This window comes from Lampris incognitus, chromosome 5 (genome assembly GCF_029633865.1).
Source record: "Lampris incognitus isolate fLamInc1 chromosome 5, fLamInc1.hap2, whole genome shotgun sequence".
Lineage (NCBI taxonomy): Eukaryota > Metazoa > Chordata > Actinopteri > Lampriformes > Lampridae > Lampris > Lampris incognitus.
Window position 1 is genome coordinate 63,792,533 of NC_079215.1, and position 13,466 is coordinate 63,805,998.

Below are 13,466 nucleotides of genomic sequence, written 5' to 3' on the forward strand. Positions count from 1 at the left end.
CAAGCGCTGAGGATCACACACACGAGACACACCAAGGAGTGGTACGTACAAAACAATATCTGAGGAGCAAGTTCTATTGGCCTAGCATGGACATAGATGTTGTGAGACTGATTAGAAACTGGTCTGCCTGTGTGCTCAACCAGCCGCTACACAGATCAACCCCTCCAACCACTTGACCTACCACCCAGGCCTTGGACCAAAAAAAAAAAAAGTATTGATCTAGTAGATCCTATCCAGAACAACTACATATTGACTGTATAGACTATTATACTTCATTTCCAGAGGCAGTCGTTATATCGGACATACGTATCTTCAGCCACTGTCATTACAGAATTGACCAAGATATTTGCACGATTTGGATGCCCCCTAGAGGCCATTACAAATAATGGCAAGCAGTTCATAGGACAGCTTTTTGAGTCATTCCTTAGATCATGTGGAATCAAAACACATTCGTGCATCGCCCTACTATCCAAAGTCGAATGGCAAGATCGAGAGATTTCACAGGTATCCGAAGAAAGCCTTCAGAGCAGCCAGATGTGAAGGAAAGACATGGAAAAGGGAACTTCCAAAGATCCTAATGGCATATCACTCAACGCCACACACAGCATCAGGAGAAACACCAGCCATTCTGGTGCTTGGACGAGACAAAGTTGGTGACAGTGTACACAGCCAGCATGGAGAACGGAAAGCTAGATTCCATATTCAGAAACACTCGCTATGTGCTGCTGAGAGACACAGCTCAGTCGAACTGGTCAACACTAAGGATGGATCAAAGGTTAGCAGGAATGTCAAACATCTTCGCCACCCTCCTGTGGCAATGGATTTTGACGTTTCAGAGCCAGCAGAGGCTCAAATGGATACTGAAGCTTTGGAAATGCAATGTGCTCAGAGCACTCGAAGTGCCACCTGAACCCGACTCCGCACCTGTTCCTGAAAAACAGGTTGGCACTACCAAAAGTGGCAGGGTTATCAGAAAGCCAGGGGGGGGGGAGGGGATTAGCCTACTCCGTTATTTTTATGTTCAACTGAATATATGGATTTCATAGGACATTCAGAAACGATATTGAAGTTTTGCTTACGATTTTTAGAATGTGAAAAAAGCAATGTTGTAAACAAGTGATTTGTTATGCGACAACACAAGTGTTAGACAGTCATTTGATTTATGTTAGAACAAAGAAACCTTTTATGTCAAAGTAAGACTAATTCTAAACAAGGAGGGATGTAGTATAGCTGATTAGACAGTCGATGAGATATCGCGAGAACGACAGGGAACTGAGACGGTAGATCAAACGTGAATGCTCCGATTTGAACTTGAATACATGTTAAAAGAACCAAGGACTACTTCTTTAAACACAACAAAGACCACCAGCTGGCGCACTGGGCCCTGGCACCTGTCAGACTCAACCACTGGCTGTCCTCGTTGCTTTTCCCGGGACAGCAGCAGCAGCAGCAGCCCCAGGCCGGTGCTGCGCCACAGAAAGACGGAGTGCATTGGTACGCCAAGACTTTACATCAATTAGGACCATGGCTCCTGGAGCCCCGCAGTCCATCCACTCGGAATGTGGATGTAGCCCAGCTGAAACCTTCACCCACGGGAGCAGAAACGAGACTAATGTAGGACAATGAACCCATACAGTAGATTTAAAACAACAAAAAACAAAGGCCCCAGTGGAGTTGGGATATCTATTTCAGTGACTTTTACACGTGTGTTGTGGTTACACCGCCCCGAGCTGCCTCCCCGGCACGTTCAAGCCACTCCTCCAGCTCGGACGAGCCGGAAACATCCGAGCGCTCGGCTCGCGCTCTGAGGAGACGAGCGCTGCACCAGGTGTTGGCCATCAGGCACACCTGCGGCAGTCAGGCAGCCCCCTACAAGAAGCCTGCCAGAACACCACTCCGGGCTTCCCCCGTACTGAACCCTGCGGACTCTCCCTCCGCGACTCCCCCGCCCCCAGCGACCCTCACGTTTTCCCCCAGCGATCTCCCTATCTGGACCCCTCCTATTCGGACTTGACTTCCTGGATCTCGGACTCACCCTTTTCGGATCACGGACTGGACCCGTTTGCCAGGAGCACGCACATTATGCAACACCTTGTCATTTACATACCGCACCACGCATAGGCTAAAAATACAGTCATCTACGCAAACCGCTGGACACCACACCGTTTATTCACACATCCCACTAGCAGAACGTTTTTGCTACACTGGTCTTCATTCGTGAGTCGTAACAATGTGTCCCTTTCGAGCAAATCAAGAATGAAGCCTTAAAAAAAGAAATGGATTAATTCTTGATTTTAAGGTTGGTCTTCTATTACACCAGGTGAATTCTTTTGTACTAGGGTTAAAGAAACGCCATGCACCAGTCAAGGAGAGGTTGGAGCAGAGCAACGAGACGAGATGATTGGTCTGTGAAGTTTGGTTTAGTCTAGGAGGGCATCAGCTTTCCTATCATCGGGACGTTCATTAAAGTCACCGCAAAGAGTTATATACGAGCCTTGATACTTTGGGTGGTTCCTTCAATTTGGACATTTAATTAAGCAAGACGTTGTTGAAGCTCGGGAATTAAACCCATATTACAAACAAAGGTAGCGTTGTCTTGCTTAATTAGGGGTCCGAGCAGCAACAGCTGCGGGGACCCTACCGTTTTCCAAGGATTATTATCGTCATTTCTGCAAAATTCTTCCCTAAAAGTGTCTGGGCAGCAAGAACTACATGTTGCACAGACACCAAACTTGGTAGGTAGGTTCCAGACCTGTTACCGATCTTACAGAAGAGATAGGACCGACACACCACACAATAAGTACGTTTGGGGTCATATCTCCGGCTCTGTGTGGAACTTTTCAGAAACTCCCGCCCCCCCGTTCCTTGGAAGCTCCCGAATCTAACGCACCCATTTTCACCTGAAAAATTGTCTCGCCACTTTCAAAAAACGAACTAGTCTGAGGCTGTTCATCCGATTCTCATGAAATCTGGTCTACATCATCCCCACACAATACTGATAGAAAGTCGTTAAGAGAATTTTGATAGGCCTTTCCATGTCAATCAAAATTTAAGGTGTGCTCCATAGTGATTATATTGCCTACATCGTGTGATATGATTGTCTAAACTTAACGAAACTTGTTAAGCACAATCAAGACATTCTTTGGAAGCACGCCAAATTGTGTGAAATTTCATCCATAGGGGGCGCTACAACTGACGTCAATATCTCAAAAACCGCTTAAGCCAAAAATCTGGCCCCCCCATTTGGTTACATTGCCTAAAGTGCCAGTTGGCTGGATTACCAAAATGGCCGCCAAACAAAATTCAGGAGCCAATATTTGCCAGTGTGAACGTCCGATCTTCATGAAACTTGAGGCTTATCCTTTATGTCACAGAGGCAGCTGCAATACAGCTTGAACCCCGTTAATCGCCGCTTGCGGCTGTATTTATTAGCATAATCCGTCTACCGTCACAAGAGGGCACTGTCTCAAGAAAATCCCCTTTAAATGTAGAAAAACTAAGGCCCCAGCTGAATGATTAGTGCCATGGATGAGATGAGCCAAGTTAACCCACCGTGTTTTCCAGAATGTTGCATCCGAGTCACAAGAATGCGTTTTCTGAAGTAAAACTAAATCAGCCTCAGTTCTTTTACACAACAAAGAGATAGCTTTCCTCTTGCTAACATCCCCAATACCCCTGACATTTAAACACATGACATTGAGAATTAAACGTAAAATCCATAGAACAGAAAAAATAAAGAGGTTAACTTGTAACCAATTTTACACTAAGAACCCTTGGAATGTGCTGAGGGAATCCACCAGGAATGAGGTGGCGATCAACAACCGCTTGAACTGGCTTAACACAACAGTAAAGGTGATTCTGTATTTAAACTATTGTGAATTTAAAATAAAAGATAAATCAAATGTTAGTTTAAGCAGACGCTATTATATAAGAGGAACAAGGTTTCAGCATGCCCCCCCCCAAAAAAAGGCTAAAATATTGGCTACTACTGTACAAGTTAAAAACAAGGCTTACTTCAGTTGAATTGACTTGGGCAGCAAAGAGAACATGACTTAGATTAAATGGCAGCGTAAATGAACTAACGGTTAAGTTGGATTATTTTTCTTTACCATGCAATGGGTCAGATGAAAAGACATGGGGCATAAGGTGCAATTTGAACTATTGTAAGACAGTGTGCTCCAAACAAAGAAAACAAGCACAAAGAACTTCAATAAGCACTCGGCTAGGCTGAGTTTTACGTTACCTCTTAACATCAATCCATTACCCAAACCGCCTGTCCTTCTGAGGGCCGCTGGAGCCAACCCCAGCACTCCTTGATCGGCAGGCGGGACACCCTGGACAGACTGCCAGTCCATCACAGGGCATGTACCTCTGAACAGTCAACCCCCCCCCCCCCCCCCCATTTATGAAGGCAAAAGGGTCGCGGAAAGAAGCTTTCTTCCCTCTTCCCTTGCTTTCTTCGCCAAGGGCCACAGCTCCTCTCTTGCCGCCTTATCCTCGGGGGACAGTGCTTCTGGGCTCCTTAGCCTGCTGTCAAGAAGAAGCGTTGAGCCTTTCGCCTCCTTCCACGCGGCGTCTCGTTGCAAACAGGGCGACGGTTGACCTACTTGACGTCGTTGCCCGATGCGATGGACGATGTCGACCCCCTCCTTAAGGCCGTCACGGATTTCTGGAGCCGTTTTCCCCAGGATCTCGCTCCTGATGTCTTCTCCACCTTGCTCCGTCACGCCGTGAATCTTCAGGGACCATCTTCGGCTGCTTGCAGTTTATGACTCGCGTTTTCCAGGTCATCCAGTGTTTGTTTCTGTTGGTTAACGTCCAGCGTGTTGCGGGTTGTGCAGGAGGACCCAGACGACCACTCGGCAGGCGGAGGACTCTTCAGTTACGTTTAACGACAAAAATAACACAGGGAGAAAATAAGGGAGAGGGAAATGCAGGATGTGTATGGTGTGGTGACAGGCGGTAATGTGTCTAGCTATGTGTTAGTGTAAATTATCCTAAGTGTGTGTAAAATGTGAATGGGGCGTTGGGTGTTGCGTAAGTGTACCAGCAAACGTACCAAGTGTGTAGGCAAAGGGGAAATCGAGGAAACGCAGTAGTCCGAGGAGGTTGGTTGGCAGGCGAGCCGGCGCTGCACCACAGATCCGATGTATCCTATGGGAAGTTCTGGCAATGAGTTTGAGGGAAGACCAGGTTCTTGTAGGAGTTGAAGTGATTGCGTATGAGGCACAGCTGAGATGATTACAGATGAGGCACAGCTGAGGGAATGAGTGACCGGCGAAATGCAGAGCCGTGCTGCCAGTCTGCCAGCAGATGGCATCAGAGGGCGCGCCGTGTCCGTTGGGAGGGTCTGATGCTGCTTTCAAGTGCATGTCGGATTGATCGGATGTTGGTTTTCTCCAAGCGCGGAAGTCGTTCACGCGACTTGCACGCATTCAAGTCGTTTTTGGTCGGAACCCAGGAAGAGCAAAAACGCCTGCTCTGTTTGTGGCTTCTGCTGCAGCAAATACATCCAACGCTGTCGCCGGTACCTTTATGATGTTGAAGAGGAGAGGAAACGCACGCGGTGATTATTAAACATGTTACCTGGCCAGTTATTCCATTTCTTGATTCTACCTGAATTATTTGTTAGCAAACTAACGACGCTAACTTGTTGAAACTGTTGTCAGTTTCAGTGGGTTCGGTTCGGTTAACAAGATGCTCCAAACGTTCGTGGTTGAGAGCGGCCATATTTAAATAGACAGTGACGTCAGAACTCGGCCAGTTCGTGTTTCATGTAGAATTCCGATGTACCCGACTTGATTATCCGACTTCGTAAGGCGTTCGTGTGCTCTTCCAAGTGGGAAGCTCGTATATCCGATAAACCCGACACCACTTGAAAGCACCTTGAGTCCAGTGGTGGGGAACGTGAATGCGCCCCAGATCTGGTGGTGGGGAGTGGAAACTCAGGCGAGCCCGAGCACCATGGAGGTCCAGAGGGAACGGAAGAGGTAGGTTGCGGGGGTTGTGAGGGTGAAACCATAACACACAGAGTGTCTGGAAGTGGAAATGCGAGGCCATCATATTGGAGGTCTGGGTCAGCTTCAAACCAGTTAACATCATCGCTTAACATTGGTCCATGAGGTTAATTCAAATCCTTGATGGTTACTGGGTTGTTGCGAGCCCCAACCTCATGCGGCATGTCTGGTGTGACGGCCTCGGCTTCCTCCATTGTCGTAGTCGTGGACAAAACTTTACTGCCTCTTCTTTTCCCACTCAAGTTAATACTAGCTCAAAGAATAAAGGTCGTCACTTGCGCGTTGCCATATATTAATATTCACGTTACATCGTTTGTTATTCACAAACCCCCCAAATTACCAGACAGAGCGAAAAACACGTGTCCTCCTACATCACCACTATCTCGGCCCTTGGTGAATGGTTGATGCTAGATCCAACGCGGTGTAGGCACGGAAGTAGACGTGATTGGTTGTTGGTTAGGGTTAGGGTTTAAACTCTTTTTGAATTTCCATTGTTTGCAAACGTTAACGTTAGCTATCGTTAGAGTACGATCTGGCAATGTTAAGGTCAGTTGTAAACTAGCTAGCTAAATGTTTCAGTGCGCTTCGTTTGTTTCAAGTCAGTGCGCTTCGGGGTTCTGCACTGTCTATTGGCCGACGCAACAGCCAATCACGGCTACTTCGGTGCCTGCACCCCGTTGGATCTAGCGCCCGCACTCTCGCGAGCCCTACCCTTAAGCTACTCTTAAAGTGACAGCATTACCTCAACAAGAAGAAACGGGTACTACAGTACGAATCCTAAGCAAGTCATACCCCACTGTCTAAACAGCCCACGAACACACTCTACCCCAGTGTTTCTCAACCCAGTCCTCAAGGAACCCCTATCCTGCATATTTTCTTTGCAACCCTGAATAAGTACCTGTTTGTAGTTATTCAACCAATCAGCAATGAATTTTGTCAGATGTTGCACACCTTGCATAATGAAGTGCTGCAAGATGATTGGTCGAGTAAGTACAAGCAGGGCTACCTATGCAGGGTTACAATGAAAATCTGCAGGATAGGGGTCCCTTGAGGACTGGGTTGAGAAACACTGCTCTACCCATTGTTCAACCGGCTACAACATCATTTGGATACAACATCATTTGGGTGATCTCCACACTAGCTAGCTACTGCGTCACGACGTCGAGACAAAGCGAGAATGGAGAGAAACGGAAATAATTTAAGAGGCACTGGATTATTAAAATGATATTGTATGTGTATCATTAACATGATACCAATATTTTTTTTTAATTATCACGGTTATCAATACTGGTATATTGTGACACCCCTGACCCCACCCTTGATTTCTTTTCCTTTTCTCAATTTCTTCTCTAAATTATAGATGCAGAGTTCAAAACACCATTTGTATTTGCCCAAAGCTGCAACTTAACCTTTGGCCTTCTCTCACTTTCTCTCTATCAATCTCTTTCTATATCCCATTATCCAGAGTCCTATGCAGTCAATGACTTCTATGAGCGTTTGTCCCACGGTCGCCAGCTAAAGATCTACCTGCCAAAGAGTGCGGAAACGCTGGAGTTCACACCGGCCAACGACCCCGCGCATACCCATCTGTACTGGGAAAAGAGAACCCATAGGTAAGAACCAACTCAAGGCAGCCCCACCACTGATCTATAATCAACTCTGGATTGGTAACATAATGCAAGGATCTGCCGGCAATTCTAGACGGCTGTGTCTGGATAAGGCAACCCTTTACATTTCTGGCTATCGACGTCATGTCCAAGGCTCGGCGTTTTCGGTTTTCAATTTTCAAAGCCATCCAGCATGCCGAATGTCGCCACAAGAGGGCACTGTTGCAGAACCTCGCACGAAAAGGAACAAGGCTCCGTGGAAACATAAAATCGGGGTGAAAATCCGTTTAGAAATCTGGGTATTTTTCGGTGAAAATCGGTAAAAAACCGAAAACGCCGAGCTTTGTTCGTGTCCTCAGGGCTGCAGGGGAGAATGAGTTAGCTTAGCCGAAACTGGCACATTTACCCCAGGTTGATTCATTTGTATTGTAAGAAAAAATACATTAAAGATAAGATTAAAGAAAAGGGTGCTGGTATGATGCTGGTGGAGTCTGGATGTGTATTGCGACTGTAATCAAGATGTAAATACCTTGACCGGTATTATTTACTCCCGTTATGTCTTTCAAGCGTATCTCGAATTTGTGGAAATGTTTTCACGTTAGGTTACAGACACGTTTAAAGTAACGGGAAAGCGTGAAAGATGGTAAGGTCGTAGTGAACACGTGGTCGTGCTGTGCTTGCGTGAAGCTAGTTACCGGTGTTTCTCAACCCAGTCCTCAAGGACCCCCTATCCTGCATATTTTCTTTGCAACCCTGAATAGGTACCTGTTTGTATTTATTCAACCAATCAGCAAGGAATTTTGTCAGATGTTGCACACCTTGCATGATTAAGTGCTGCGAGATGATTGGTCGAGTAAGTGCAAGCAGGGCTACCTATGCAGGGTTACAGGGCGTCCTTGAGGACTGGGTTGAGAAACACTCTAATTTTAAATTTAGATATCTTCAAATGCCAGGACACGTTCATAATAGTGTAGCGAATTCGGGGGGCAACGCGACCACAGGAACTGCCGCGGCCGGGACGCGAACCCGTATCGCCCGCACCGCAGGAGACATCGCTAACCGCTAGACTAAAGGGTCAGGCCCGCGAGCGAGCGGCCAGCGTGTCTTCTTATCCATGCACGGTACACTAGACAAGTTCAGTCCTGACTAGATTGGCTAGATGAGAAAGAACTTGATGTGATTTAACTGGTTTTGGTTTTACATCCCCTGTGATGTCCATTTTGTAATTATCTGTTCATTGCAGGGTGACAAGAGGCAGGGTGTCTGGAACCGGCAACGACCGACGCTGGTCTATCGACAAGGTGACCGTGAATTTCTTAAATCTGCTATGACCTTTTCTTTGCCCGCTTACTTCCTCGTCGGGACAGCAGGCTGACCCTGTCGTGGCGTGCTGCGCTAGGGCCATACAGCACGTTGGCACGGGTCCATAACCAGGCGCAAAACACCTCAAACGCCCTCTCAGACCAGACGCCAATTTAGAGCCGTATGTGTTCAGGACAACTCCAGGATAAGTCTCGAGCGAATTTTTAAAATGTCTCAAAAAAGCAAGGGAATGAAGAGGCGTTTCCATCAGATCTGCTCGAGTGACTCAAACGAAGAAGAATCGGCCGATCACGTGGTCAAACTCCACTTGCGCTGCGTTTGTAATTTGGCAGAAGCCTTTCCGTTGCAACTCATCACCTTTGTTATCGAATAGGAGGTTCATCCACCTCAAGGAAGCGCAAAACAACATGCACGTCTTGTGGAGTTTTTGATTAGTAATATTTTATTCTGGTTTTATCTTCTTTTTTTAACAGTGTTATTGCACTTTAAATTTGTTTTTAGGGGCGTCCAACACGGGGATCGTCGGTTCGAATCCCCGTGTTGCCTCCGGCTTGGTCGGGCGTCCCTACAGACACAATTGGCCGTGTCTGCGGGTGAGAAGCCGGATGTGTCCTGGTCGCTGCACTAGCCCCTCCTCTGGTCGGTCGGGGCGCCTGTTTGGGGACTGGGGGGAATAGCGTGATCCTCCCACGCGCTACGTCCCCCTGGCGAAACTCCTCACTGTCAGGTGAAAAGAAGCGGCTGGTGACTCCACATGTATGGGAGGAGGCATGTGGTAGTCTGCAGCCCTCCCTGGATCGGCAGAGGGGGTGGAGCAGCGACTGGGACGGCGCGGAAGAGTGGGGTAATTGGCCGGATACAATTGGGGAGAAAAGGGGGGACAGTTTTCCAAAAAAAAAATTGTTTTTTACGAAGAGCACATTGCAATGAATTGCGGGGCAAGAAATGTGCCACGGTCAGCAAATAAAGTTTATTTCTTGAAATGTTTTTCAGGTGACGATTGGAGACGAGGGGACGTACACCCAGAGAGACTTATGGAAAAACGAAATCTCCACTGTGAAGGTGGTGGTCACATGTGAGTCTGCAGCTCCTTCTCTAATTCGTCTGCCATGATAAGGTTCCGTCCGTCCAGGGGTGAACTGAGAATGGTTAAGGTTAAATCACCGATTCCTTTTTTTCCTTGAAGTAACATACCAGGATTCACTGGTGACACCAACAAAGGCTTTCTTTACCGTGACAACTGTGCCGCAGAGATAATTTAATGTAAAAAATTCTGAGCAACAATTTGATTCAGGCCACATATCTGACTAAAGTGGGAGGAGGCTGTCTGTCTGTATGTCTGGCCTTCGATTTCCTTGACAACCGTTCGCCTCACACTTGGCGGGTGTACTGCTGAGGAAGTGCTGCAGTGAAGGGCGTGAAGTCCAGTGTCCAGTGTGACATTGTTTGGATGAGTGGTTCTCGAGAAAGTAGCAAACAGCAATACCGGAGGCCAAGCAATCTGATCCAAAGGGCACAAACTATGGGGGCAACAGAAACCCGGTCATGAAGCTGCTGGCTTGCACTGACACCTATAAAAGCCATTTCCCCACATCGAGACCTCAATATTGGCAGGTTTGATTAATCAGGTAATATGTAGGGCACGTATGGAAAAATTCAGTGTCAAGTCTGTTCCCACATGGCACGAATCTTCTGGTATGCAATGCAGGAAGTGATGTATAATCTCATAATGCATCTCTCACGGTTCCACAAAGCTGGACGTCATTTTCTGCTTTTTTTGCAGATCGATGGCGCCCTTGTCTCGGAATCTGTCCAATCTCCAGAAATTTTTGCCGAATTTTTGTCTTCATTTACAATCACAGTTGGAGCAAAATGCACTCCGTGTGAATGCAATGGGTCACATTCTGAATCTCCTGGGACTGGCTCGCTTGTTCTATGTGAAAGCACCCTATGTAACAGACTCATAACAAAAAATGGTACTCAAGTAAATGTAGACGTACAATAATAATAATGATGCTTACTCAAGTAGAAGTAAAAGTAATCATAGAAATAACTACTTGAGTAAGAGTAAAAAGTCTCTCGTAAACAACTACTGCAGTTTATTATGTCAGTGTGAAAGTGCAAAACAGATGACAAATGAGGCCCTCAAAAGGAGAGCAAGAGTAGTCGACCAACCAGGTCACGGCAACCTAGCCAACACTGGAGGTCACAGTCTGATGGGTCATCAAATACAGCGTAACACCTGCGGCGCGGCGCCGAGTGAGATCCAGTTAGGTTCAAATGCTAGCTAGCTAGCTAGCTAGCATTATCACGTGACCGAAAAGCTGCGTGGTAAACAAGGTGCGTGCGCAGAACGTGTGGCACAACATGGCCCACAACGTGCCTATATGAATCTCACCAGAAGAACGCGTATAAAACTTAAAATTAAACGGAGAAAAGTTAGAAATTTGAGAAAATTGAAATCTCAGAATATGTTGAAGGTCTAAGCAGGGAAGACAGAAAGCATTACGAGTCGAAACTTAACGCTCAGCGCCGGAGAACCACTTCCCGGTCCGCTTCTGCTTGCTGAAGCTCAGCGGACCAGCGATACCAGGAAGTTGCCAAACATGGGCTGGAGGTATGTGACTGAATACCTCATAGACACGCCAAGTATATTTACCAAAGAACCAATGAAGGCGTACAAGTCTTTAGAACAGTGTTTCTCAACCCAGTCCTCAAGGAACCCCTATCCTGCAGATTTTCATCGTAACCCTGCATAGGGAGCCCTGCTTGTACTTACTCGACCAATCATCTCGCAGCACTTAATTATGCAAGGTGTGCAACATCTGACATAATTCATTGCTGATTGGTTGAATAACTACAAACGGGTACCTATTCAGGGTTGCAAAGAAAATATGCAGGATAGGGGGTCCTTGAGGACTGGGTTGAGAAACACTGCTTTAGAAGCTTTACTTCGTCTACTTTGTTGGTGGGGACATGTCCAAGACAGCCATCCGTTCTCGAAGGAAAACAAGTTGTGCTTCTTCAAATCAAAGATAAGCCCTCGTAGTTCAACTGTTTGAATTGTTTGTCTTCAACAAGAGTGGAATTGTCTGTACGGTTATGGGATCCAGGCTGGAGTCACGTATGACCTCAAACACCACGACACAAGAAAGCTGATGGAATCGTTGTCAAACTTGAGGAAGGCGACGCATTAACGCCTCACACTCAGATATGAGGTGTTCTCCGCAGATCTTCACGTTTTGCTCTCCTGACCACGTCTTCCAGTCCTCCCGGCGGATCGCATGAGTCCACGCCGGTCTTCAGATGCTTGTTTTTACCATCTTTACGACCTGTGCAACCCGACAGCGCAACAACTGACAGCCACGGGCATTTCGTTTCGTTTTACATCAGCTTGTCCTTCATGATTTCTTTGACGGACGTTTACAAACACGAGACTCGCGGCTCGACTCCTGTCGCCCTTGCTGAGACCTTCAGCATATTCTGACATTTCCATTTTCTCGAGTTTCTAACTGTTGCCCGTTTGATGTTAAGTTTTACACGCGCTCGTCTGCGAGTTTCATGGGTACGCGCGTTGTTTCCCGACCATGTTTTGCCACACGTTCTGCGCGCGCATCTTGTTTACCACGCAGCTTTTACGGGGGGGGGGGCGGGGGAGTCTATTCCCGCAGTGAAAGATGCGTCGGTAGTCAGCGTAGCTCTTGACGAGAACGACGTTCTGCGTCTAGCAGTGGTTAACCAGATACCGTGACAAACAAGGCTCCCACTGCATTGCTAAGATTGAATTAATTTTATTTTGTCCCCTAGCAAGTTTCATACATTTGAACAAATAAAATGTGCGTGTGGGGGGGGGGGTCTAGACGGGCAGAAAAGCAGTAGTAAAAGATAGATAGATAGATAGATAGATAGATAGATAGATAGATAGATAGATAGATAGATAGATAGATAGATAGATAGATAGATAGATAGATAGATACTCATTATGAAAATTAACTGGCACTCAGGTCTGTGATTTATTTTTTTCTAACTTTTGCAATGGACATCCAAAAGGCTGCCAACCCCTGGTGCACCGGTTAGCAATGTGAATATTGTTGCATACCAGCCGTGGCTAACCACGTGCCATGGAGAGGCATGCGTGTGCAGGTCTTCACTCCACACCAGGTGATTTCACTGGTACATTCTTCCTCTTTGATTGAAGGGTTGCTAATCAGTGAGATCACCTGGTGTGGAGTCCGGCTGGAATGAAGACCTGCACACACGTGGCTCTCCATGGCCCATGGTTAAGCACCCCTGTTGTATACGATGGTCCGTCTCAGGAGTCTCAACCCTGAAGCCTATGCTGCCACGTTGAGATGGGTTTGGATTAACTCCAGTAGAAAGACCTTGTCTCATTCTAGTTAACGTTAACTTGCTCAATAAGTAGGCTAACTCGCCCGATATTAGCTAGCTAGCACTGTCATCACGAGTAGCCTACTTCCCATCACGTCTTCTCAGATTGAAGGTCGAGCTCTCCACCGTT

At 46.9% G+C, this 13,466-nt stretch overlaps 1 protein-coding gene across 1 annotated transcript in view; it reads left to right on the forward strand.

The window, feature by feature from the left end:
• The first annotated feature begins 674 nt into the window (after nucleotides 1–674).
• The window catches only part of wu:fc21g02 (uncharacterized), a 40,514-nt gene continuing 27,722 nt past the window's right edge, over nucleotides 675–13,466 (forward strand). Inside the window, exons 1-5 of the mRNA XM_056280586.1 lie at nucleotides 675–775; nucleotides 1,330–1,463; nucleotides 7,483–7,630; nucleotides 8,868–8,925; nucleotides 9,941–10,022. Of these exons, the coding sequence (XP_056136561.1) occupies nucleotides 675–775; nucleotides 1,330–1,463; nucleotides 7,483–7,630; nucleotides 8,868–8,925; nucleotides 9,941–10,022 (523 nt within the window). The remainder of the gene's footprint in view (nucleotides 776–1,329; nucleotides 1,464–7,482; nucleotides 7,631–8,867; nucleotides 8,926–9,940; nucleotides 10,023–13,466) is intronic.